The sequence below is a fragment of the Monodon monoceros genome, unplaced genomic scaffold (assembly GCF_005190385.1).
Source record: "Monodon monoceros isolate NGI ecotype Baffin Bay Population unplaced genomic scaffold, NGI_Narwhal_1 Super_Scaffold_21, whole genome shotgun sequence".
In the NCBI taxonomy this organism is placed as follows: Eukaryota; Metazoa; Chordata; class Mammalia; order Artiodactyla; family Monodontidae; genus Monodon; species Monodon monoceros.
This window is the reverse complement of record NW_021703778.1, coordinates 40,451,187-40,478,597: the sequence shown is the minus strand read 5'-3', so window position 1 is coordinate 40,478,597 and position 27,411 is coordinate 40,451,187. Positions and strand designations below refer to the sequence as shown.

At 39.1% G+C, this 27,411-nt stretch overlaps 1 protein-coding gene across 1 annotated transcript in view; it reads left to right on the top strand.

Moving 5' to 3' along the window:
* Positions 1-27,411, top strand: part of AGBL1 (ATP/GTP binding protein like 1) — a gene marked incomplete at its 5' end in the record, with an annotated part of 782,586 nt that overhangs the window by 371,374 nt on the left and 383,801 nt on the right. The window contains 2 exons of the mRNA XM_029237077.1: positions 10,592-10,721; positions 26,178-26,309. Coding sequence (XP_029092910.1) covers positions 10,592-10,721; positions 26,178-26,309 — 262 coding nt within the window. The remainder of the gene's footprint in view (positions 1-10,591; positions 10,722-26,177; positions 26,310-27,411) is intronic.

Sequence of the window (27,411 nt, the reverse complement as noted above, 5' to 3'; positions counted from 1 at the left end):
AAATAGAAGATAAGAAAGCCATTGTGGAGGCAATTGCTCCTATCCATGTATTAGGTGATAAATCTTGGACAGTTTTTCTCCTTAGGAATCTGTGTTTCAAAGAGTAAAACCGTATAGCTCTCCTCTCTACCTTCCTCTCCCCTTGTGTATCTCTTTTTCTCTTTTTCCCTTTTCTTAGAAGTCTTTACTTAGAGTGATGGATTTTTAAAGGAGCGTTTCCTTGGCTAAATATCACGTGTCCTAATTTGTTTTAAACAAATGACAGCTCTGATTCAACAAAATCAAGGAACTTGTCTAAGATCATATGAAAGCAAGTGTCAAAGCCAAGAATAAAACTCAGTCTTTTGACTTTCTCTTCAGCACTATAAGTGGTATCATTCCTATCTTTCTACTTTCTCCTGCGAGGACTTCAAGAAGAAACACCAGACTTCCTGGATGATACTCTTCATTCCTTTATCTAGGATGGTATTGGCAGTCAGTATTGCTTTCAGGGGATGAGGTGAATGTTTCCTAGCTACTGAAACTCCCAGTCAGCAGAAATTATTTTTCTACATCTCTGTTTCTTTCCCCAGGAGACTCTACTGGATTTTATTATACACCAGAATTAAACACATTGACATCCTCTGAAGAAAGCAGAGAATCGCTTTTCTTGCTACCTCTACTAGTTAGCTGGAGAGGGAAGAGTTTTACTCTCTAGAGATACCTTTTGGCTTACAGAACATCAAGGAGTTGTAAATATCCAGTGTACCTTCTGGTCCATAAAGAAAAATTACCTTAATATGAAAGAAGCTTCAGTGGCATAGAAAAAGGGAACAAGTAAAGAGCTATGATTTTATTCCATTCAGGAAGAGAAACATGGGGTGTTATTTGGTGTTATGGTCCAATAAAGGACCCTAATTTCTGGGCTTCTTTGGGAGATCGCAGCTGTAAACTTATCAACTCTCACATTAAGGATAAGAGAATGAAACTCACATTGCAATTTTAGAAAAAGAATTTTTAAAATTTTTCTCAGTGTTAATGGTTTTGAGCCTTACATGGAATTTTTTCATCAAGCATTTCTCTCTAAGAAGGAAAGTACAGAGATTTTTAGACTGTAGCAGTATGGAGACCCCTACCAAGACAGAGATGATCAGGAAAAATCAATATCCCATAATTAAATCTGTTGAATTAACAGTTTAAAAAAAATAGCTGCAGTTTTAATTTAGATATTGGCTGCCCAGAGAAGAAATTTTTCAGCAGTAAAATGGGGAGTTCCTTGGATCATGATGAGTTATTTGCCTACCATGTGCTGGTCACTGTGCTGAGTTGGTGCTGAAAAATTAACAAACAAGATGGACATATGTCTGTCTTTAATTACCATGTGATGATAATCCCCAGAATGCAGATTCCTAGTAGGGCTTGTGCACTGCTGTATTCCTCAGGATAAGAATAGTATCTGACACATAGTAGATGTTGTAACAATAAATATATGGTGAATTAATGACTAATATGTGTTTTTATACAATGCTTTTGTCTTCTGAACATAATTTTATACCTTACACCAACTAGTCAAGTATGCAGGGAAGTATTAATTTTACATATGAGAAACCTGGAGACTAAATTGTCCAAAGACTTCTAAGGCTAGGTCGAATAATGGCACTGGACTCACAAGCCATCAATTATGAACATATTAAACGTTGTAATCCTTTCTTCAAAGTTTGACTCTAAAGTTCAATGTGCAAATCAGATGGAAGCTGAGACACACTGGTTCATGTAGGTATGGGAGGCAAAGGTCGTCCATTTCTGTAGGTTTCTCCCCCATCTTTCATCCCTTGAGGACATTGGGTTGATATGTCTATATGGTGGTTAAGACTTTTAGGCACCTCGTAAGTAACCTGCTTCTGTATTATGCAGTCTGCTCTGGATTCAGAAGCTAATCTACTCATGCTAATTTAAACAAATTACTTAACCTCTGTAAACTTCTATTTCCTTATCTGCAAAGTGGCAATTATAATAACAAATGCCTGTAGGGTTGTTGTGAAGATTAGTGGAGATAACGCATAGAAGCAGTTAACAGAAGACTGGCACTCAATGAATGTTAGTTATGATGGTGATGAGGAGAAAAAACAGCTTTTATAATCATCTGGCCTGATGTAAATAGATGAGGTGGACCTTATTTGTTTTTCATGTAGTGATGGGATCTTTCAATATTAAATGAAATATAAGTATTCATTTTATTTTACATCACAGACATGACAACTAAGATAAAAATAAACACTGGGAACAATGTGTTTTTTCTTTTGTGGTGTCAGAAAGCGTTTGAAGGTCTTAAAACTGTTTTGCTTTGCAACTGACTTTGCTTTAATAAACATTTATTTAAGCATACTTCATTTAGGACATTAGAAATTCAATTTAAATTCCATTTTATTAGTATACATTCATTAAGTAATTTCTGTAGGCCAGGTGCTCTTCAGGGTTCTAGAGACTCAGAGATGTGACAAGACCCAATCTTACCTTCAAAGGGCTGAACTTCTGGTGGAGTGAACTATTATAATCATGTAAAACAAATTTTGTGGCATCGGCATCCACAGGTTACTTTACAAAAATTGAAAGTGTCCATATCTCTCTGGTCGTTTCGGTTATTGGAGTTTGTTGTCTAATATATTTCTCAGGACAGGATCATGGGAATAATATTCCCTGGGTTCTTCAATATTAATAACAATGTGTCTGTCCCTCTTTGTATTTGAAGATCAGTTTTGTTAGATACAAACATCTTTGTCTCTTATTTTCTTTCCTTAAATGTCTTATTTAATTCTTTGAATATCACTATTCAATTTTCTTCTGATGCATTGCTGTCAAAAAGGGATAACCTAATTTTCCCTTTTTAAGTCCCCTGCTTTTATTGCCTAGCTCTCCAATGAGTTTTCTTTTTCTTTAATATCCAGTAATATTACTAGGTTATGTCTTGATGTTGGTTCTGGATCAAGATTATGTATCTCAGACACGTAATAAATTATTTCAATATGTAGTTTTAATTTTTTGATTATTTTATGTGAGTTTTCTCAGTATAGGTTTTTTAGTATTTTTAGTATAGTATTTGTTCTGATCCTTAGCTTTGTTTTCTTTCTTACCTGCTTGTATTACACTGGTCACTGTTTGCCTATCTTCAGTGTGTCATTATGTGTCATTTTCTCTTAAATCCTTTTCATCTCTTTGTTTCCTTAGGATTAAAACTTTTTCTTTTCACATTTTTCTCAGAAGGCATGATTTGTATTGATTCACTCATATTCTTTCTAGTCTAGGTTTCATTTACAAAGTTATATTTTCTTTTTCTAACTGTTCATTGAGTTACCTCATTTCTGAGTTTTTAAAATTGTTACATGACTTTTAAAAATCTTTTAAGTGTTTATTTTGAAATAATGGGCATCTGTCTGAAGAGTTCTAATAATTGTACAAAAAAACCCTGTATATTTTTTATCCATCTTCCCAAGATGCTAACATCTCTCATATCCACAGTATGATGATGAAAATAACATCAAGACACTAGTATTAACTACTCTACAGACATTATTCATATTTCGCCAATTGTGCCAATAAAGTCCCTTTCCCCAATCATAACAATGCATTTAGTATTCATGTCTTCTTAATCTCCTCCAATCTAGAAGAGCTTCTCATCCTTTTTTTGTTTTTCTTGATCTGGACATGTTTTATGAGTTCTGGTCTGTTATTTGGAGAATACACCTTAATTTGGGTTTGTCTGATGAGTAAATTCATATCCTGTATTTTTGGCAAAAGCATCACATAGGTGATGCTCTGCCCTTCTCAGTGCACTGTATCATTGGATATATGACATTGCTATGTATTTCTAATGGTGATGTTATCTTTGATCAGTTGATTACGGCAGTATCTGCTGTGTTTCTTCACCATAAATTTAGTATTTTTTTCCCTTTGAAATTAGTAAGTATCTTATGGGGAGATATTCCAAGTCTATGTAAATATTCTGTTACTCATAATACTTTCACCCACTAATTTTAGCATCCATTGATGATTCTTGCTTGCAACAATTACTATTATGATATTTACCAAATAATAACTTTATTTTCCTTCACTCCTTCTGTATTTACTAATTGGAATTCTACTCAAATGAAGAGCTATTCCTTTATTTATTTATATCAGTACAAACTTATAAATATTTATTTATGGATAATAATATATTATTATTACTTTTATTATTATTGATTTTATTGTTCAAATCTTACCACATTTGGTCATTGGGATTCCCTTAAAATTGATTCCTCTGTCATTTCAACATGTTCCCATTATTTTTGAGTACTTTTAAAATTTCAGGCATCATAATACATTCTAGACTTATATCCTTCTTTCCTCACCCAGGCATTACTTCAAGAAGCCCTGATTTCTTTGATTAAATAATGATACTTAGAAAATGTGATCTGAGCATTTTATATGTTCATTGCTACAAAGGGGTTATTGTTTCTAGGTTCTTCTAGTAGACAGAGCTAGGAAATAAATGCATGAACACACACAGACACACACAATACACATACTTTTGTATCATTTCTTTATCTATCTCTCTGTAGGAAACCATGAGTTCATGCTGATACTTCTGATTCCAGTACAACACTACAGAGTTAATTCTTTATTTATAACTCCTTTTTGTGACTATGAGAAAACTGGTTGTTATTACTCATAATTAAGTTACTTGTTTACTCACTTCTAGAATACATCCAAAGCAGTCTTAGAATTGGTAGCTCAGAATTGAATACTGCTGTGAAAAACACACTTGTGTACTATTGTTTTTGTCTTTAGCTTTAGAGTATATAGCAACAATATTTTTTTCTAAAGTTACTTGAGTCAGTTATTTCCTTCCTACTTCCGTAAGTGTTATTTATTTGCCATAGAGTTTGTTTATTTGTAACTAATCCATTTGGAGTTCTATTCATGGTTTTCTCATTATATTTATTTATTCATATAAGTATATGAAACATTAACATGATTCTAAAAGTTGGAACAATACAGAAAGGTATGATCAGAGAGGTGTCACTTGCCCTTTATTCCTCCTACCCCATTCCCATTCATCCATACTTTATATCCTATTTCCATCTGCCTTCTGTAAGTAATCAGTCTTATTAGTTTCTGATTTATCTTGTATTTTTTGCACAAACGAATAGATGTATGTGTATTGTCTAATGTCTCCTTCATTCTTAAATATGCTTTTTATATTTTACATAACGTTTTATCATTTAACTTTATACCATGAAAATCACCATTCCATATTAGTTCATAGATACCTTCTTCTTCATTTAATAGCTGCACAATACTCCATTTTTTAAATGCACCAAATTATTCAACCACTCTCTTATATGAGCATTTTCTTCTGTATTGTAATATTATATCCCATTACCTTACTGAATTATTTATTGAGTTAGTCATTGGTTTTCTAGGTCATAATATAAAAAATATGTCATTATATTCATATATATATGTAGAAGCAGAATTGATGCATACTTTTTTTTTTTTTTTTTTTGCGGTACGCAGGCCTGTCACTGTTGTGGCCTCTCCCGTTGCGGAGCACAGGCTCCGGACGCGCAGGCTCAGCGGCCATGGCTCACAGGCCCAGCCGCTCCATGGCATGTGGGATCTTCCCAGACTGGGGCACAAACCCGCATCCCCTACATCGGCAGGCGGACTGTCAACCACTGCGCCACCAGGGAAGCCCGATGCATACTTTTTAAACACATACATATGACACAGAAAGTATCTACCAATTCTTATTTTCTGATTGTCTTTCTCAGGAATGAGTGTTGGATTTTTTTCAAAAGATTATTTTTTAATTTTTTAACATTATGGAGATAATCATTAGTTCTTGGTTTTGGGAAATGCTTTTTATAATTTCCCATTCTGACAACTTTTTGTGAAGATTATTAATGTATTTAAAATTTCATAAATTAAATGAATTATTCTTACTCATATCTGGTAAATAATATTATGTGGTCCAAAATGTCAGCCAGTTGCAATAGGTGACCTCAAGTGATTACTGACACCCTGGCTGGTCTCAGAATTGTTGGCACAGACAAAGGTCTCAAGACATAGCTTTAGAAACTTTAACCTTAGAGTATTAACTGTTTCAATGGGAGTGATACCTATTTTTATTGAGTCAGTTGTATATGGGATCAAGTGCTATGTAGAAATGTGAATTAACTGGTTACATATTCCTGATTTATACAAGTGATAGTGTAGGGCTCACCTATATTTGCCCACTCCTTAATCTGGTCTGACCTGATTTCAGCTTGTCCTCACCTTGTTATCTTTTGAATTGTTCCATTGGATGTTTGAATGATATTATGAAACCAGACCTGTCAAAATAACTTGGAGAAAACACATTTTCATCTTAACTCTATATTGGTTTTCAAATTAAAACATGGAAAAGACTAATACAATAGTGGAGAAAATGAGGTGGGAAGGTAGGGGGGATGTCTCTTCAGACATTTGCTAAGTCTCAAGCACGCTACCTCTCTTTAGACTTCAGAGCTTGCTGTGCCACAGGCACTTGTATCAGCAAGCCTGGCATCACTCATTCAGTCTGATGGGCCCCATCTCTCCTTTTATCAGGCACGGATGGATGGGAGATTTTTGAGTCATTTTATTGTCTCAATGCAGCTTTATAGATGGTTTTTCGGGAAGCAACTCACTTTTTCCTCTTTCTTCCTCTGACTTGTGGTTCTTTCTTTGCTTCAGGGGTCCTGGTAGGTCAGGGTGTGCTTGTCAAGGCCTTTGGTTATATGGTTTATTTCCCATTCTCTGGTCAGGATAAGCCCTGTTCTTAGCAGATACATAAAATCCACAATTAGTCTTAAGAAACTGGTTTACAGTGACATCATTTCCCTTTAGACTATCTGACCTTTAAGGCTATCCTTAGGTTACCATGAAGTTGGCAGCTTTTATTCAGTGACCTCTTAGGACTGGCCCTTCTGATTCATTTTTTATAATTTTGACTGAGTTTTTTTTTTTTTTTGGTCATAAAATGACCATGTTTTCAGGAAACGACAAGGCTTTTTTTTTTTTTTTTAAGGGAAGGAATTTGTCTTACCAAAACCTGCAGGTTTAATGGTTAGAGAGACATCCTAGACACGGGCTGCAAATACCTAAAAAAAGCAGGCTCATAATATATACATAAAACACTCAGAGGTAAAAATAGGGAGCGAAGGTGCCTGAGGTTGGGGGAGAGTGTACCCCAACTAAAACATTCAAAGTCAATTAAAACAATCAAACCCAACTCTGGTCAGGGATCCTACCTTTGAAACCCCTCCGTTCACCAGGAATTGAGGGGTTTCTTGGGAAATATAGGAATTTCAAGGCTATAACTGCAACATTCCAGGACAAACTGGATGGTTGGTCACCCTAGACCTAGCATACTTTGTGCATCTAAGCTTTACCTTAAACTAGACTGTAGTTAAACCAAAGCTTTTCTTTTAAGAAATGAGGACTATTTGGATCAAATGACTTCCCCCTGTGAAAACCAAAAGGAAGTGCTTTTTTCCCCTGCTCTGTAAGTTTGCAATTTTCAGTGGGGAAAAAAATAGCAATGCTCGCCATTTTATTCTCCTTATAAGCAAAGCAGGACTTCAAACTCTATTTGAGGGATGACCCCTTTTCAGAAATTAGAGGCACTGAATTTATTGCCAACCAGTCATAGCTGTCCATCTGCTAATTCTCTCCACATAGAGGGAGCAGCTGTCATTTCAGAAATGCTACAGTAGATAATAAGATGGGGTGCATTTCCTCTTCAAATGCTTAAAACAAATCCCCAGGAAGAGTGGCAGCAGTTCCCCTGACTGCATGAATCTCTGATATTATTAGCACAAAATGCCAAATTGATTTGGAGATTGGAAGAAAATGTATTTGCTTTAAAAGGAAAAGCACTCAAGTTAGGTGTAGTACATATTGTAATAATCTACAATTGCTGAGATCTAGGAACTGCAGAAGCCATAGGCACACACAGAGATACTCTCAAAATTATAGCCACGCACAGAGCGCTGAATACAAATACACACATACGGGTTTCCCAAGTTCATACAATCTACGTATACCAAAGGAATGCACCGTTGTCTCCACCACTGTGAAACAAAAATTATCCCCAACTAACAGCTTGCCTAAGTCTCACATTGGCCCAGTTTCTCTCCAAATCCATGTACCTAATCAATCTTAGATGCCATCCTCCTCTTGGTACTATTTAATGTCCCACTTGGTATATTAAATAGTCCATTCAGCAATCTATATTGTTATATCCTTGCATTTTTTCCTTAGATAACTTCTTTTCTCTTAAGTCTCATTGCTTCCACCATTAAAAGTGCTCAAGTCAACTTGAACTTAAAACTAACCACAGCCTCTGGTTTGGGGTTCCTAGCCAAGATTCTACTCCCCTCCAATCAACCTGCATATAGCTCTCTGATTATTATTCAAAAAGAAAAATATTAGGATGAGATAAGGAACTAATGAACATAGTCCAAGTGGTGCTATGCGTCCCTGAGTATTGTAGATGTGGATGAGGATGTAGATACAGCTATAGATGGAGACGTGCATGTGTATATAGGTGTGGACATGACATGGACATAAACAAGGGTGATGATAGAGTTATGTAGGTGTTTCTCCATGGAGATATCTAAAATAGAGATCATTTAATTTAACCCTCATAATAGTCCTGGGAGATAGGTTATGCTTATATTCTTTTGCATATGACAATATTGACTCTCAAAGGGGCCCCCAGCCCCATATCTGGTGACAGAGCTGGGAGTTGAGACTTGATCTCCTTAACCAACACTCAGGCTCATTCTGATTGCAACACAAAACTTTCTCTTTCCTATTTTTTGAAGAACTGTAATCTAGAACAGTATATCTGCTGTTTGGTAAAGTCTTTTCCATGTGGACATTGCTCTTGAACTTGGTCTTTGTGGAACATACGGAAAGAAGAGGTAGAGAGAGTTGCATGGAATTGCTGGCTGTTGGACACATATAATGCTTGCATTTTCATTTCTACAAACAGAAGTGCTTTTAAGGGGCCTTCACTGATTTCATTACTTTTGATGTTACAAAGAAAAAAGAAATCCCCAGTGTTGATGAGAATCCAGGTCAAGGCAAGGAGAATCACAGAGCAGTTAAAGAAAATCCTGAGGCTCTGGGATTTTGTGCCTGCAAATACCTCGATTTGAGAAAAGAAATTCATTTAAACTCAGCAAATAAGTTCAGGAGAAAGTCTGGGACACTGGCTTCTTTCCTTGTTATTTGCTTCTTTCCAAAAATCTGCTTTGTATTTTACCTTCATCCTTGGTCGTCAGGCAGAAACCCTATTTCTAGATGTCATTGCTATTAAAAAGAGGAAGTGGGGGGTGGAAAGCAAGAAAAGAACAAAAAAGTCAGAGAGGTAGATGCAAAAAACCTCCCATTTCTCAAGTCAAAATATGTTAATGGTGAAATCGGGATAAATGATTAATCTAATGATTTTCAGTTTCCAGTGAGCTGTAAGAGGGGCTAGCAAGCAGCAGGAAACTAATATTTAAAGATAATTTCAGAAACATGAGATGAAAAAGTGGTGAAAGGAGGAGGCTGAACCTTTTTCCTTCCACCTCCAAGGTTTATTGAAAATAGCGTTTTTTCTTTAAACAGAAAATGTATGTGATTCTACATTTAAATCTAGTACATTTTTTTCACTCCAAATTATTTACTGAATACCAACTCTGACACAGTTACTATATTAAGGTTTTGATGGTAACAAAGAAACTGTTTCTGCCTCTGGGAAGCTTACAGTCTAACTGCAAATGTAAGAGAAATAAAAAGAAATTTTAAAAAAATCTAAAAAGGTTTTTATAAGAACTCTGATGAAGGTTGTCCCAGGATGCTATTGCAACAAATAGGAGCAGAATGTAATGGCCTGGTGATCAGGGAGAGTTTCCCTGCAGGGCTGATCCCTGAATGTTGAATAGGTGGGGAGGGATAGAGCTTTGGAGAGTCCTGGCAATGAGACCAGTAGGCACAATTGCTCAGAGAACTGTGTGCAGTTTGATCAAGCTGAACTATGGAAAGACAAGAGCGGCAGGAGGTGGGCGATAGGGATTAGGGTAGGGGGTTGGGAGGACTAGGCCATGAACCATTTCTAAGTGTCAGTCTCTTCATTGGGGTGCAATAATATCCAGAGTTACTGGGCCACCTAGAAATATCATATGTAATATGCCCAGCATGATAGATTGAGCTCAACTTAATTATTTGTAGACCCGAAGGTCCCAGAGCCTAGAGAAATTTATTGAATTTGTTCTCCATGGATGTGTTGTATAGCAGGGAACATTTCTCAAGCTTTGCCTTCAAACTCTGGTGACCCCAAATCAAGTTAAATGTGGTTTCTAAGTACTTTTAGGGGCTGTGAATAATCACGGCACATTGGGAGATTAGAGGCCAGATATGCATCTTTCTGGACAACTTCAATTGATGTCAGTTGAGAAGAAGACAGAAGGAGGTTAGATTCGTTAGTTTAATTGTTTGTCTTGTCGAGCTTTATTTTCTTCTAAACGTGTATTTATTTACTGGTTGTTTGTTCCTGCAGCCACAGATGCTCACTGAGAGGAGGGGATTTGAACAGACAGTGGCTCTCTCCCAGTGCCCATCTGCAGCCCACAATTTACCACGCCAAAGGGCTCCTGCACTACCTGGGCAGCATCGGCCGGCGTCCCATGGTGAGTTACTGCCTTCACTTCCTTCTGCTTCTACACTCTTGCTTGGTTCCTTCCACCTCCCAGGAGGCAGAATACATTCTGTCCAGGCAGGAAGACCAGACACAAGCCAAAGACCTGTGTGTGACAAGCTGTAAAGTGTGTGTGTGGGGGGGGGGGGGAGGGTATTCACTTCCTAAGGCTGCCATAACGAAGTACCACAAACTGGGTGGCTTAAAACAACAAAAACATATTCTCTCACATTTCTGGAGGCTAGAGGTCTGGAGATAAAGTGTCAGCAGGCTTTGATCTCTCTGAAGGCTATGGGAAATAACCTTCATTGCCTCTTCCTGGCTTCTGGTGATTGCCAGCAATCCTTAGCATCCCTTGGCTTGGGGGGGTGGGGCACAATTCCACTCTCTGCCTCTGTGTTCACATGGCCATCTTTGCCCTCTGTGTGTCTGTGTAGAAATTTCCCTTTTCTTATCAGGATAGCAGACACTGGACTAAGGCCCACCCTAATTCAATACGGTCTCCTCTTAACTTGATTACATCTGTAAAGAATCTTTTTCCAAATAAGGTCACATTCATAAGGACTGAGAATTAGAGCTTCAACATATCTTTTTGGAAAACAGTTTAACCAACAATAGGAGCAAAGCAGTAGTTCAATACTCATTGGTGAAAACTGGGCAAAAACTTGCACTTCATCCCATTTCCTGGGTCTCTATTTTTTTTTTTCAGTTATTGTTCGAGAAAGGAAATGGTATTTTTTCCAAATGGTATTTTCTCCAAATATTATTTGGAAAAAAATCCTCTAGATGTTCAGATTGACATTCAACTAGTACTTATTAAATTCCAACGATGATTCTGGCACTGTGCTAGGCACTTTCATGTGTAGGCTTTTTTCCCAAGCCTATAGTAATTTAGCAATTGATGAAAAACAGACTATATGGATCCAGAGGCTTAGGCTCAAGATAAGATAGGAGGTAATACTAGCTAAGTAACTGTATGAAACTGATCGTTTATTTTATTTGTATTTTTTTAACATCTTTATTGGAGTATAATTGCTTTACTGATCATTTATTGACTACAAACTGTGAACATATCTGTCTGCAAAAGTGCAGAGGAGCATATGTCCAAATTTAGAGTGCTTACCTAACCTAAGGAACTTAAACTAATGTGGAAAAGCTCACGGATGAACCAACTCAGACAGTTACCTCTACCAGTAGCCAAATTTTGACCATGTACTATGTCATCAAAACAGTGTCACATTCAATGAATATCTAGTGAAACAATGGATGAATATCTAATATAGAAGCTTATTTAACTCTCAAAAAGGTGAAGAGGTCAAGTGATTTCCTTGGCATCACCAGGAAGCGTACGGCAGATTTGAGATTCAGTTCTGATCTGGTTTTCCACCCAGAACTCCATCTTTCTTCAACACTTACTGTTTGAGAGGATGTGTTGGCGTGTCCCCAAGACTACCTTCAGGTTCGGTGATTCCCTGGAAAGACTCACAGAACCCAGAATAGTTTTTCTGCTCATAATTACAGTTTATTACAGTGAAAGGATACAGATTATAATCAGCAAAGGTAAAAGGCACTGAGGGCAGAGTCGAGGATAGACAGGTATAAGTCCAGGTGTCTGCTCCCAGGGGAGTTGTATGGACAGTGCTTAATTCTCCAGCAATGATGTGTAATAACAGGTAGAGTGTTGCTAACCGGGGAAGCTCCCCTGAGCCTCGGTGTCCAGGACTTTTTATCAGGGGTTATTTTGTAGTCATGGTGTCCCACGTGGCTGATCTTAGTTACTCAGTCTCCAGACCCTTCAGAGGTCAAACTGACACTTTGCGGCACAAGAACCCAGCCATATATCACATTGTCAGCATCAACCTTCTCACATTGCCTGAGGCCCAGGTAAAGAAAGACACTTTTATCTAGCAGAATATTCCAAAGATGTCAAGGTGTTCTCCCAGGAGTCAGTCGAGGGCCAGACCTTTCTTTGTAGTGTACAGGGTTTAAACACTTCAGACTTGCTGAGTCAACACTTTATTGCAAAGAGGACAAAGCACATCCTTTTCCCTTAAGAATGCTTTTTCTACACTGGTCAAAATGTGCAATATTTTCATGCTAGCTCCCCCCCCCCCCCCCCTTCCAAGGAGATGCTGTAATCTATGCTGTCTACCCTGTAGAAGCAAGTTCATGGCCTACATAGCAGAGCACCAATATCACAGTCAAGATCTTGAAAAGTATGTCTCTGAATAGAAGGCCTTAGCCTCTGGGAGGAGAGAGAAAGACTTACAGAAAAAAAGGTTCCAACCTGATACACAGTTAAGCATACACACATTCAACCCATAACAAACAGGATTCCTCTCTGTTCTGACAATCTCTAATTGAAGAGCAGAACATTTATTTTAAAGCATGACAGGTGAAAGCCTTGTTTAAAAATATGAATAAACATTAATTAACTGTAAACATGACAGCCACAGACTTGTTTCCTGCTGGGACCATCTGAGAGGTGGGTGAGAAACAGCTGAGCCCTAGATGCAATTCACAGTGTCACAAAGCTCTCCTACAGGCTCAACATCACCTTTCAGCTACCTATGCGACTGTATTTAACTGGCCTCCTGCTGACAGCAGAAGCACTGTCAGTCATTCAGGACTCAGGCCTGTCCTGTGCTGGGAAGATTTCCACTGAGTCAGGATTACCTCTTGGGCTAGTTGTAGGTTAACTGTGACTCCACCCAAACTCTGACTCTTATGAAAATATTTCTTAAAGCATCAGGAAGCCAGTTTCTGGTGGCTAGAAGATTCCACCTGTTCTAGATGATACTGAGACATTTGCCTATTGGCAGGCAGAATAATATAAACTCCTAGAACCAATGAGAATGCAAGACAGTGAGAGAAAGCAATGCCATGATACTTCTGGGGGTTGCTAAAGACCAGATAATTCATTCAGTTTATAAGCAATATGGCTTTATTCACAAATTGTTTCATCCATCCACCCATTCATTCATCCATCCTTCCATCCATCCATTCATCCATCCATCCATGCGTCCATCCATCCATCTGTCCATCATCCACCCATCCATCTGGGCAGTCATCCACTTGTCTACTCATTTACACCATGTGTGTAATCACTGTCCTAGATGCCAGAAGGTACCTTTTCTTTGAGGAGTCCATAGTTTCCTTGGTAGAAAGAAGAGTCAGGTCTGCAAAGAAACCAATGTAGTAAAAGATGGTAAAAACTGAAACCAAGGCTCGTGGGAGTTGTAAGAACACAAATGAGAGGTTAAGCCACTTTCCCTCAAGGTTATGGAAATGGAGATGCCATTTGAGCTAGACTTGAAAGATGAGTAAAAGTTTTTCTTGTACTAGTAGTAAAGTAGAGAGGTGTATTCTTTCTTCAGAGGTCTACAGGCCTAATTATGGACTTTTATACCTTCTGCCTTGTGAAATTGAAGAGTTGGTGAATTTAGGGTCACCTCACAGAGCAAAAGAAAGGAAGCTTTTTATTAACTGATGGCATAGTTCTCACATCACACTGATCTTATGGTCTCTTTCCCATCTTCTTGAACTTCCATTTTCTGTCTCTCTTGTTTGTTAGAAGATCAGGAAATCTGCTCCAGATGTTGGAGCCAAAAGCCCAGAAACCTACAAAATATTGGCATATTCATACATTGGAATACTATTTGGCAATAAAAAATTAAAGACAGGGCTTCCCTGGTGGCGCAGTGGTTGGGAGTCCACCTGCCGATGCAGGGGACGCGGGTTCGTGCCCTGGTCTGGGAAGATACCACATGCCGCGGAGCGGCTGGGCCCATGAGCCATGGCCGCTGAGCCTGCGCGTCCGGAGCCTGTGCTCTGCAATGGGAGAGGCCACAACAGTGAGAGGCCCACGTACCGCAAAAAAAAAAAAAAAAAAAAAAAGATAAAAAATTAAAGACAATAACAATAAACTACAGATATTCTCAGCAACATGGACCAATTTCAGGAACGTGTTTAGTGAAATAAGCTTGACACTAAGAAACACATACTCTGTTTCTATTTATGCAAAATTTAAGTAAATCAGAACAGTGGTTGCCTCTAGAAGGGGATTAAATAAAAGGGGCCAAGAGGGAACTTTCTAGGTTAGTGGAAATGTTCTATATTTTGAATGAAGAGTCAGTTACACCAAAACTCATTGACTCAAAACTCATTCAAGTTCTGTTCATGTACTCATTTACATTTATATTTACTTAGAATTAAAAAGAAATCAAAACAAAGTCACAGAGCTTTGAAATGCAGCTAGGAGGTAAAGGGGGCTGTCCCAAATTAAATTGACCAGCATGGAAGCCTGCAAGTCAAACCAAGGAAGATTATCTTTGCCAGAACACAGAGAAAGGCTGAGAAGATTTATTAGAAATCAGTAAGCTCTGGCCAGAGAAAATGTACGTAAGCGGAGAAGCCCAGAGGAGCAGATAGGCTTGACGATGAGCAGGAAGCGTTGAAGTGTTCCTCTTTGCGGAGCGAGCGCCCCATAAGGGCCAGGAGGCACAAGGCTCAGGGGCAGTAGGGCATGGCTTGGGGGAGTGGGCGAAAGTTCTCAGGCTCTAGCAAGCTCCCAGGAAGCCAGATCAGCAGTTTCTTCTGAGCTGCTGGGTTGTAGCTACCTGGCCCCTGTGCCACTGCAAAGGGTCTGGGCTTCAGAATTAGGAGAGGTATGGATTCCCGTCTCCTTGGCTCTTGCTCTGTGAGTGCGTGTTGGTAAAGGGATTGCAGTGCTCTCTGAGCAGCTCATTGATTTCCATTTACCACTCACAAAAACTAGGGCGCCTTCTGCCAGGGGCCAGGGAGGGCATATTTTGATTTTATCTTTCTCTGGGGCCCAATGGAACAGAACTTTTAGCTGCTTAAATGATTTTTCTGGTCTTCTCTGTCCCTCTGGCATATGTTTTTAGTTAATCAGCTTCTTTTTTAAAAAAAAAGCACGAAAGGAGAGGGGAGAAAGGAATGGCATGTCCCTTCCTGAAATCTTGTCTCCAAGGACCTCAAGATACTCTATACACATAATTTATTTTATCTCCACTTTACTCCTCAGAAGTGTTAGAAGAACAAGTATTATTGTTACTTATTTTCATTGACTCAGGCTAAGGTACTGAATCTAGAATTCTCCCCTTTTTGTATTTGAGGATATAGTAGGGAAAAAAAAGAAAAAATCCCCAAACCAAAAAAAAAACCCATGGAGCTCCTGGGTAAAAATAATAATAATAATAGTTTGATTCCATTTTTTTAATTTAAAATTGTTCCCATGCTATCAGAATAAAGATTGAACAGTGCTTCTTTAACATACCAGAAACCATGTTTTGTAGGTGTTTTTTTTAAATGATAACAAGAGAATGCATACAATTTGTAATTTTTATTTTTTTAATTAATTTTTATTGGAGTATAGTTGATTTACAATGTTGTGTTTGTTTCTGCTGTACAGCAAAGTGAATCAGTTATACATATAGCCACTCTTTTTTTTTAATTTTATTTTTTAAAATAAATTTATTTATATATTTATTTTTGTCTGCTTTGGGTCTTCGTTGCTGCACACGGGCTTTCTCTAGTTGCAGCGAGCGGGGGCTACTCTTAATTGTGGTGCATGGGCTTCTCATTGCCCTGGCTTCTCTTGTTGCGGAGCACGGACTAGGCGCACGGGCTTCAGTAGTGGTGGCATGTGGGCTCAGTAGTTGTGGCACACGGGCCCTAGAACACAGGCTCAGTAGTTGTGGCGCACGGACTCTAGAACGTAGGCTCAGTAGCTGTGGCACACGAGCTTAGTTGCTCCACGGCATGTGGGATCTTCCCGGACCAGGGCTCGAACATGTGTCCCCTGCATTGGCAGGTGGCTTCTTAACCACTGCACCGCCAGGGAAGTCCTCCACTCTTTTTTAGATTCTCTTCCCATATAGGTCATTACAGAGTATTGAGTAGAGTTCCCTGTGTTATATAGTAGGTTCTTATTAGTTATATATTTTATATATAGTAGTGTGTTATGTCAATCCTGTAGGTGTTTTTACAGATGTTAGATACTCTACATTTAAGTGAATTGCTAAGGTTTCTTGGATAAACTTATGTTGGAAAGCAAAGGGAATACTCCCTTCTCTCTGACTAGTATCTCCAATGAAATTTCTATGTATCACAGGGACTGGAAACCTGGGGTTCCCCATATGCTACAGGGAAGGCCAGTTAGATTTTTCAAAGAAGTCTGAGAAAATTCCTTCTTTTTCATTTTTTGCAAAATGGACTGAGGTTAGGAGGTGAGGTAGAGGGGAAAATAGAAGGGTGTTTGCCTGGGTCAGTGTTTCCCTCAGCCTAGTTGAAGGTGCCTCTGCTCAGCGCTGGTGGAAATGGGAGGAAGGCAAGAGACAGGGCCAGATGGACTAGTTTTGCTATAAAGGTATTCTTTGTGAGGGTGGGCTGCAAGTCAGAACAGGCTTCAGGTGAAGACATGGGGAGACCTGTGCTTCATCTGCTAAATATCTGTGTCCAAGGAGGACTCTAGTGAGAGAGCAAGGCAGGGATGATCATGGCCAATGGCACTGGGCATAGAGCTCAAAGTTCTAGTCCCAGAAAGTAGGGCTTGCCAAGACGAAAGCACAGTCCAGCCTAGTGTCCAAGACAACTAACAGTCCTCCAAGACAGGATTCAGGAAACGGAGGCAAGCTTCCTTTTATTGAGTGGCTAGGCATGGTGGTGGTCAGTGTTCATACCCCATTCCCTAGGTTTATCCAGACAATTTGGAAATCTGCCATGGGTCAAAAAGACTTGTCTAGATCCCACCTTCTGGTGAAGACAGGGTTCCCGATAAGCTCTCTACCCTAACTGACATTGTCACACAAGGTGGGTAGGTTAATGCTTCTACCTTGAGAGCTTTATTTAGTACCTGCAACTGAGTGAGATAGATGGCAGAGGCCTCACCCAGGCTGATAGCTTGTAGGCACTGTGTCCAAAGGTGGTGGCCAGACTGCTGCTTCTCTCCCTCCAATGTCTAAAGCTGGAGAAAAAGAGCAGTTTTAACTGCTGGGGAGCCTGCCAAGGCCTCACTGCACAAGTACCCTCTTGGGGTGTTAAGCTCCCTCCTCACGGAGGGACAGCTGGCCAGAGAAAGCGAGTAGAAATCAGCTTAGGCAAGACCTCAGGTTAAGCCTGGTCATTCACTCTTAATTTTGCTAATTGACAGACTTGTTATACTGCGCTTTATCATTGATAAATCCAATGTTTTATAATATTTTGTTCTGGAAAATCTTTGGAGTCAGACCAGTTAGAGTCTGAGGTAAAACACATGGGTTTTCAATGGGAGGCCATGTGCAAATCACTTAACTTCCTTTAACCTTAGTAAAAGTTGAGCCTCATATGTAAATGTGAATGATAGCCTCCTTTCAGGAATTTTATACTGATTAAATGTGTATGTAAAACCTTAGCAGTGTGACTGGTACGTATCAAGCATTTAAATAAACAGCAGAGATTAAAATTATTACTTCCCAGGAGGGTGCTACCTACAAAACAAAGCCTCATACTAGACTGCATGATTTTGCATTAATGTACATGTGCTCTTTCAATGTAATTGAAATATTTTGACAGGCAGGCCATTATATTATAATACATAACACTGGAATGGCAGAAAACCTCCTCCAGCATTTTATAACATGTAATAAAGGGTCCCACTGTGAGAAATCTCATAACCGGTTAGTTACTAATACCTTCTGCTTAGTGAAATGTGAAAAATTTCACCCCAAATTAGACGTTGGAGGGGGACAAAACTGATTTGTAAGTAAAGGCTGCTTTTCTAAGGCCATGTTGGAACTTTGGCCCACAGCGACGCAATTTAAGTGAAAGTCTCTCACTTTAGGAAAGGGAAAGCAGCATCAAATCTTCTTTCAGGTAGTTATAGGAATAAGCGCTGCACATGCTCGCTGTGGTTAGCCTCAGCCATGACTGATGTTGCTGATAACTCAGATGAAACACTTGCTAAGAAGAGAGCATGACTGTCAATAAAAGGACTGGGAAATGTGGTCTTGCAAACAGGGTTCTTGGATAATTGAACATGCCACCAATAGCGTTTCCCTCATAGAAAGGTTTACTCTACTCAAGAGCTTGGGCTGAATGTTGTCTGCAAAATATTGTGCACAGGCTGGCATCTCCAGGGCTTTAGTGAGACTTGGTTGGTTTAATTGGAAGCATTGCTGTTTTGGGTTTCCATCACATTCCCCAGAATTAGCCTCCTTTGAGCTCCAGCCTCGCCTTCATTTTCCTGTGGCGATGGAATAAATAATGCAGAGGCCTTGCTGCCGGGAAGCAGGAACGAGACCCAGATGTCAGGAATGGAAAACACAGCAGCTTAAAGCTGGCAAAGCAGAGCAGTAAACAATCGGGAATAGGTGAGCTGCGGGAACGGGCGAATGGCTAGGGGAGGTGTGTTTGAGATGGGCGTGGGCAACCTCTTGAACAAGGTGCCCAGTTAGCTTACAGAGGAACCAGGGTAGGACCAAAGAATGGAGGGGAAAGACGGTGAAGGCATGTGAGTAGCGTAGTCATGTGGCCCTGAACGGTCTCTTTGCTGAGCAAGAAATGATGGAGCTCATGTTTGCGTGAATTAAATTAACCTTGCAATTTAACTCAGACAGTAATTCACTGGGAAAGGCACTAGGGAGATGCGTGAGAGCCTGATTTCAAAATCGTAATCCAATCCACACTGTACACCTCGCTGATGAAGAAAGTGAGACACAGGGGAATCAGTTTAGCTCAGGGTGAACAAGTTCAAAACTAACCACTCCAGCTCAGACAAAACAAAACTTAACTGAACGAAACCTTCAAATCTGCATCTCTTCCCATGTTCCTTGCCTTGGGGAAAAGCACATCATATTGTCTATTCACTTAATCCGGAAATCTAGGTATTATTCCTAACCTCTTCCTCACTGAGCCCCTGAATCCATTTAGTCTCCAATTCCTATAGATTTTACTTCCTTACTCTCTCACCAAAAGTCCTTTCTCATCCATACTTATATTTGCTGACTTAAACTAGGCCCTTGTCATTTCTCTTGCCTGGTCTCAGTCTTTGTAATCCATTCTTAGCACTCCTGTTCTGGTGATCTGATCATGCTGGTCCTCTTTGCTCCAATACTTTGATGGCTGCTTCACCACCTTCGGGAAAATGTCCAAACATCCTGGAATGGTGTGCACGTGCATTAATGATGTGACCACTGTCTACTTCTGGCTACACCTAAGGTCCACTCTCCTTCACTCTGTAGTCTTATTCTGAATTATTGAAATTCTTCATACCCATAGTCCTTTCTTCCTCATTTTCCGTTTGCTTGGACAGCCCTCATTCAGCAGGACTCATCTTAGGCATCACCCCCTAGAGAACCCCAGGACCACCACATCATACACCTTCAGGGGTGCCATTCCTTAAAGTGCAGTGTGAATGATGCCCCATGAGTTGTGCAGCGTGTCCTTATCTGGGTTCCCAGAGAACCCTGTGTGTCTCTCTCCTCTCACTGCAATATGATCACCTATTCACTTGTGGGATCATCCCAACAAAACAGCTCCTGGAAGAGGCAACATAGACCTGAAAAGTGTTTTAAAACATGGAGTCTGGATGAGAGCAAACTCAGGTTCAATTACTTGCTCACATACTTAATAGCAGGGCAAACTTAAGCAAGCCTAGGCAAGTTACTTATTTATTTATTTTTGCTGTTACGTTTTCTCAGCTGCAAAACGGGGGATAATTATAGCACCTACTTCATCATGAGATAATCTACATTAAGTGTTTAGCACAGTATCTGAAGCATCGTTAAGTCTTCAATAAATTAACTACTGTTGTTCCTGTCATTGTTATTGAGGGCAGTACTGCCTTATATTAAAATTTTAATTTCTCCTGCCACACCACAGGCACCCAGCGAATATTTGTTGACTCAATTGATGAATAAGCAAGATAGGGCCATTGATTAACCCATGGGTGTTAGAGTGCCATGACTGGGCACACTTCCTATTACAGAATTTTACCGAAAGGAAGTAGACAAGTGTAAAGTCATCCATAGGAAAGAAAAAGCTTCCTCAACTGAAATAACTTGATAATTTGTCTTGTAATTGCCCCCTGCAATTTAGAGGAACACATGTTTCTTTTAACTAACAGGCACTTATTTTTATGGATGTCATTTGAGCAACAAGTAGAACAATGCCTCCTTTACTTTGAATTTTCAGAGGCGGCTAGAACTCCTAGGGCTCATTCCCACAGGTGGGGATGTCTATAATTTGTTGTTTACGTCAGCTTTCAGAATCTGTTAAGAGTCAGAAAACAATCAAATCTTTGTTTCCAGTTGAATTTGGCAGCTAAGGAGCACCTGTCACCACATAGGCCTAGCTTCTGGCTTTATTGAGGAATCTGTTGTTAAGACACAGTCTTAATTTGTTTGCACACTTTTCATAAGAATGTGGGTTTTTATTCACAGAGAGAAACTGAGGCATGAGAGATACAGGTTGGTGGAAAATTCATGATGGTAGAGGATTAAACCTCGATGATTTGATTGGTCCCTTTAGAAGCTTTCAATGCATGGTCCCGGGCCCAGGGGCATCAGCATCACCTGGGATTGTTAGAAATGCACATTCCTGGACCCCACCCAGACTTGCTTGCATCACAGAATTGCTGGGGAGTGGCCCACAGTCTGTGATTTAACAAGTCCTCCAGGTTATTCTGATGCTTGATAACATGTCAGATCCACTGCTCTAGACTCTAGACCCATACAAGTGGGTTTCAACCCTGGCTGCACATTTAGAATCACCTGGAAAACTTTAAAAAATCCCATCAGGGCTTCCCTGGTGGTACAGTGGTTGAGAGTCCACCTGCCGATACAGGGGACGTGGGTTCGTGCCCCGGTCCGGGGAGATCCCACATGCCGCGGAGCGGCTGGGCCCGTGAGCCATGGCTGCTGAGCCTGTGCGTCTGGAGCCTGTGCTCTGCAACGGGAGAGGCCACAACAGTGAGAGGCCCGCGTACCGCAAAAAAACCCCAAAAAAACAAAAGAACAATACTCCTCTGTATAACGGGAGGCAAAGATAAAAAATCCCATCAGCGTGGTGTCACTGCAGACCAATTAAATCAAAATCTCTGGAGATGGGCTCTAGGGATTGATATTTTAAAAATCTCCTCAGGAGATTCTAATGCACAGACAGGTTAGAGAAGCACTGGCCTAGGTATATTTTTGTTGCACATAACAGAAAACTGCTAAAGTAACCAAAGTGGAAATTTTGAAGGAAAAAATTCAAATAAGTTCTAACCAGAACTGGAAAGCACCAAAACCCCAGACACTTCTTCTGTCCATCTCGCATTTTTCTCCTTCTGTGGCCACATTTTCTGTTTTCTGCTTTTCTCTGCACATTTAATTATCTCACCCTTTACAAAACAACTTCTTTTTCTCATTCACTGATTCTGCTCTGCTTTTTCATTATTTGTCTTCTCATTGGACCAACTCCCTCCTCCCAACTCTGTATGACCTTTTGGCTTGAACACCCACAGCTCTAGATTCTAGAGAGATTTATTTTCTCATAAGATTTTTAACTTGCAACTATGAACTAAGGATTCCCCCCACCAAAAAAAATCTTTTTTTTTTTTTTTGAAGAGAAAAAAATACTTTTCTGCTAACAGGAAATTTGCAATGTAATTAATAAATATCCCCACCCACCCAATAAAATAGTAGCTTTCTATTATTGACAAGAGAGAGGGGGAGGAAAAGAAAGGTAAATTTATGGAGAACAGTTTCAATTCCTTTAGTTCTTAAAACTTTCATCTCACAGATGTTTGTCTGACAGCCACCTTGATTCCAGAAATTAGTCTTGACATCGCTGAATTCTTCCCTGCTTACATAGCCCAAGCAACACATCTATCAGTTCTAACCTGCTATTCAAGAGTTTTCATCTTCTCCCATTATGACCGGGCAGGACCATCTACCTATTTACCCTTTTTAATTTTTCTTACACATATGTGTTTATTTATGGCTCCATGCATGCACCTTGCGTATCCCGGGACATTCCTGCTGTCAATGGCTTCCTGTTCAATCAGTGAACTATAGGACTTCATCAGATACCAGAAAGTAGCCTCAGCCATCACCTCATCTAACTTCTCAACCAACAACATTGTTGATAGCAATTTATTTGGCTTTTGCTGAAGTATTTCCAGAGAACGGAAACTTTTAAAAGTGACACAGCATTGCAAAACAGCTATAATCATCAAAAGTTATTTCGATAACTTTCAAAATAAATATTTTGAATATTCAATATTCGAAATAAATATTCAACAAGTGAATTTAATATGGAGCTGGAATCTGTGTCTATGATACATATCCTCCTTCCTTTTGCCTTCCTCTGCTCTTTGAAACGATAGCAAATATATTTATTCATGTTTCAAACGGGAAAATTTATAAATTTGGAGGGCTGCTATCAAGACCCCACTGAGCCTTCTTTTTTTCTAGGATAAGCATCTCCAGTATCTTTAGGCAATCTGTGTTTATAAACATTCCCGTTTCCTTGGCCTTCTGATTCCTCTCTACTGAGGTACACTAGCTTGTTTTAAAAGGCCACACTCAGAATTAGAAAGCACAATATGAGATATTAATTGACCAGTATGAGGTACATTGGACTGATTGTTCTCCTTATGTATGACCACTTTACTTCTCCAGAAGCAATTTCTGATTAATCTTGACATCCATGGCTACTGAGTCATTCTGAGCAAACTGTCATCTAAAACCTCCAAATCTCTCATTCAAAACCTACTTCTTAGCTAAATGTCACTTTTACTTTTGCCACTGTTAGAATCTAATTGTAGGAGCTGCATATTCCAATTTAAGTTTTTCTATTTCCAAGAATTCTGCTCTTTTTGGCCCTTATAATTTCTGCTCTTACTTGTTTACTCTGCTATCAGTTGTAGTCAATTCTGTATCATTAGCAAATTTGACAAACACCTTCAGTTACCTACCCTGTGTGCTTAACCAACTACACAAAGACTACATTTCTACAGACTAAGGAACAAATGTGAGGAAATACCAGGACTTCTGTCTCTTTGAAACACACAAATGTGTATGTATCATATATTAATTTTAAGTACACAGATCACACACCTCTACAGCTTGATAAATTCTCACTAAATGAACACACCATGTAACCATCAACCAAATCGAGAGACAGAACACCACGGGCAACCCAGACATCAGACCATAATGTAATGTCCCCCTTCCCCCAAACATAGACATTATCCTAATTTCTATCACTGCATTAGTTTTGCCTGTTTTTGAATGTCATATCAAGGAAATCATATGGATGTACTCTTTTGTATCTAGCTTGTTCTTTCATTCTTAATGCTGGACAGTATTCTGTTGAATGATTATACTACAATTTATTAATCAATTCTACTGTTTACAGATTTAGGCTACTAAAAATAGTGTTGCTGTGTATATTCTTGATATCTTCTGGTGCCCAGTATATGCATTTCTATTGGGCAGGTTCTAGAATATGTGTATATTCAGCTTTAGAAGACACTCCAAAATTGTTTTCCACAGTAGTGGTATAGATATAGTCCCACAAGCTGGGTTCAAGAGTTTCACTTGCTCCATATCCCAGCCCACGTTTGGTATTGTCTTTTCATGATGTTAAATGCAGGGGCATCTCACTGTGGTGTTTAAATTATATTTCCTTGACATTGATGAGGTTGAGTACATTTTCATTTGCTTAATAGCCATTTGGAACTTCTCTTTTGTGAAATATCGATTCAAGTTTTTTGCCCATTTAAAAATCGAGTTGCTTTTTTTCTTATTGATGTATGTATACATTCTCTCTATGAATCATCTGCTGGATATATGTACTGCACATATGTTATTTCCCTCTTTGGTTTGCCTTTTCACATTCTTCCTGGTGTCTTTGGATCAAAAGAAATTCTTAAAAGAAATGTATCTAGTTTTTAAATATTTTCATTTATTTTTAGTTCTTTTTTTAAAGAGGTTTTTTTTAAAAACTAATTTATTTTTCTTTGGCTGCGTTGGGCCTTCGTTGCTGCGCACAGGCTTTCTCTAGTTGTGGCAAGTGGGAGCTACTCTTTGTTGCAGTGCACGGGCTTCTTACTGCGGTGGCTTCTCTTGTTGTGGAGCACGGGCTCTAGGCAGGCAGACTTCAGTAGTTGCGGCACGTGGGCTCAGTAGTTGTGGCACATGGGCTTAGTTGCTTCGCGACATGAGGGATCTTCCCAGACCAGGGATCAAACCCATTTCCCCTGCATTGGCAGGCGTATTCTTAACCACTGTGCCACCAGGGAAGTCCCAAGATTGTGTATTATTTTTTAATCCTTTATGGCTGTTGAATTTTATCAAATGTTTTTATGCATCTATTATGATTATCATATTAGTTCTTTCTTTAGTCTGTAAATGGAGTGAATCACATTGAATTATTTTTGATGTTGAAACAACCCAACTTTGCATTCTGGATTTTAACTAAATATTATGATGCATACTTGTTTCATTTTTATGAAACAATTTTAGAAAAGTTCCAAAAATAGCACAGAGTACCCATATATACTTCATCCAGTTTCCCCTAATGCTAATGTTTTGCACAATTATGGTACAATTATCAAAGCTGAAAAATAATATTAGAGCAATAGTATAAATGATACTACAGACTTCATATGGATTTTACTAGCTTTTCCACCAATGTTTTTTTATTTGTTTCAGAATCTAATCCATGATCCCCATTGTATATAGATTTCATGTTTTCTTAGTTTCTCCTCTATGAGAGTCCCTCAGACATTCTTTGTCTTTCATGACCATGATGATTTTAAAAATATTGGTCATATTTTTACTTTTCTTCAATATGAATTTTGTCAGTGTGTCTGTTACTGGTGATGTTTACCTTGATCACTTGGTTAAGGGTGATGCCTGCTGGGTTTCTCCATTGTAAAGTTACTATTTTTCCTTTTGCAATTAACATCTTGGTTAACATCTTGGAGATATTCTGACACTATGCAAATAATCCTTTTTCTCCACAAATCTTTCTCACTAATTTTGGCATTCATCAGTGGATCATGCCAGCAACAATTATTACAGAGGTGTTCTAATGGTGATTTTCTATTTACTTCATTTCTCCTGTATTTATTAATTGGAGTCTGTCTGTAAGGAAGAGCTATTAAAGCCTATTTCTTATTTCCTCTTCCAGTTTTGGCCCTGTGTCCTCCCCTGTCACAAGTAAACTTGTCGGAAGAGCTACATGTGACTCATATTTCCTTTTATTCGTTCAACCCTAAGCACCTTCCAATCTACCTTCCTTCCTGATAATTCTACCAACAGAACTCTTGCTAAAGTCGCCAGTGGTCCTCGTGTGCCTGGTTCTGCTAAGTAAACAGTATCTACCTAAGAAAGTTGACATTTTAAACATGTAAGAAACCAATAGATTTAGTTTCTCCTTTGTTTGGCCATTGTAGGTCTTCTGTGATTTCCATGGTCACTCCCAAAAGAGGAATGTGTTCCTTTACGGTTGTAGCATCAAAGAGACTTTGTGGCAGGCAGAGTCTGCTGTGGGCACATCCAATCTCTTGGAAGATGTCAGCTACAGGGTAAGTCATTATGGTGGATGACACCAGATATTTTGTGTCCATATGCTTGCCTTTGAGACATGCCTCAACCATTATTTTCCTAAATAGGCATTTTGATTATTTTAACTATAGGATTATAGTACAAGCAGGTTGAAGGCATGTGTAACCTCTCCACATTTTTGATGAATAATGCCTTCTTGCCTGGTTACTCTGAATTTGTTTTTTCTATATGATATGATACAGTGCATAGGACGTGAGAATTGGAGACAGGAAGCCTCATCTTAATACCTAACTTTATAATTATTAACTGTGTGACTATGAGCCATTAACACTCTCTCTGAACCCCCATTCTTCACTTGTAAAACGAGGATAGTGAAAATACCGTCCCTGTTAGGTATTATATTTATGGAAGGAACAAAATGATGCTGAATTGGAAAGGATCTTAAATAAATATGAAGTGATGAAAAAAATTTAAGGCATTAGATGATCCACATTCCTCTGCTTGAGCATACTATAAAAAGTAGAACAGTGACCCGCTGAACCTAATTCTATTTTTTCTGGGTTCCAGTAGTTGGAGCTCAACTATCCCCACACTGAACCCAAGAGGAGATTAAGGAGAGGTAAGAAAGGAAGGACTTCTTCCTGTCAGGATAAAGTAAACAGGCTGTTGCTTGCTGAATATTAGGAAGAGGTAGAAGAGGTCAAGTTATCCAACCACAAAATAAAAACTGGCCCTTGTTTCAAATTTATATAGGAAAAAATATTGTGTTGGAAAAACCTAGTTCTCCTCCTGTGTCTTTCTCTTTTACTTTTACACAGAACACTTCAGGGGACCAAATATTTGGATTTTTCCCTCCACCAAGCAATTCTGTGACACCAGCTGGATATCTTACAATTTAACTCAGTTCTGACACTATCTACCTGGAGATAACACCAGATCCCTCAGGTTAAGGGCTCAGTCCCAGGAGACATGCCCCCATTTCAGATGCCAACTGCAAGTAGTAGGTCCTCAGGTTACCCACAACTTCTGTCTGACTTGGTTACAAATCAGAGGTTCCCATGATCTCCTCCCCGTTGGGTTCGATTATTTGCTAGAACAGCTCACGGTACTCAAGGGAACACT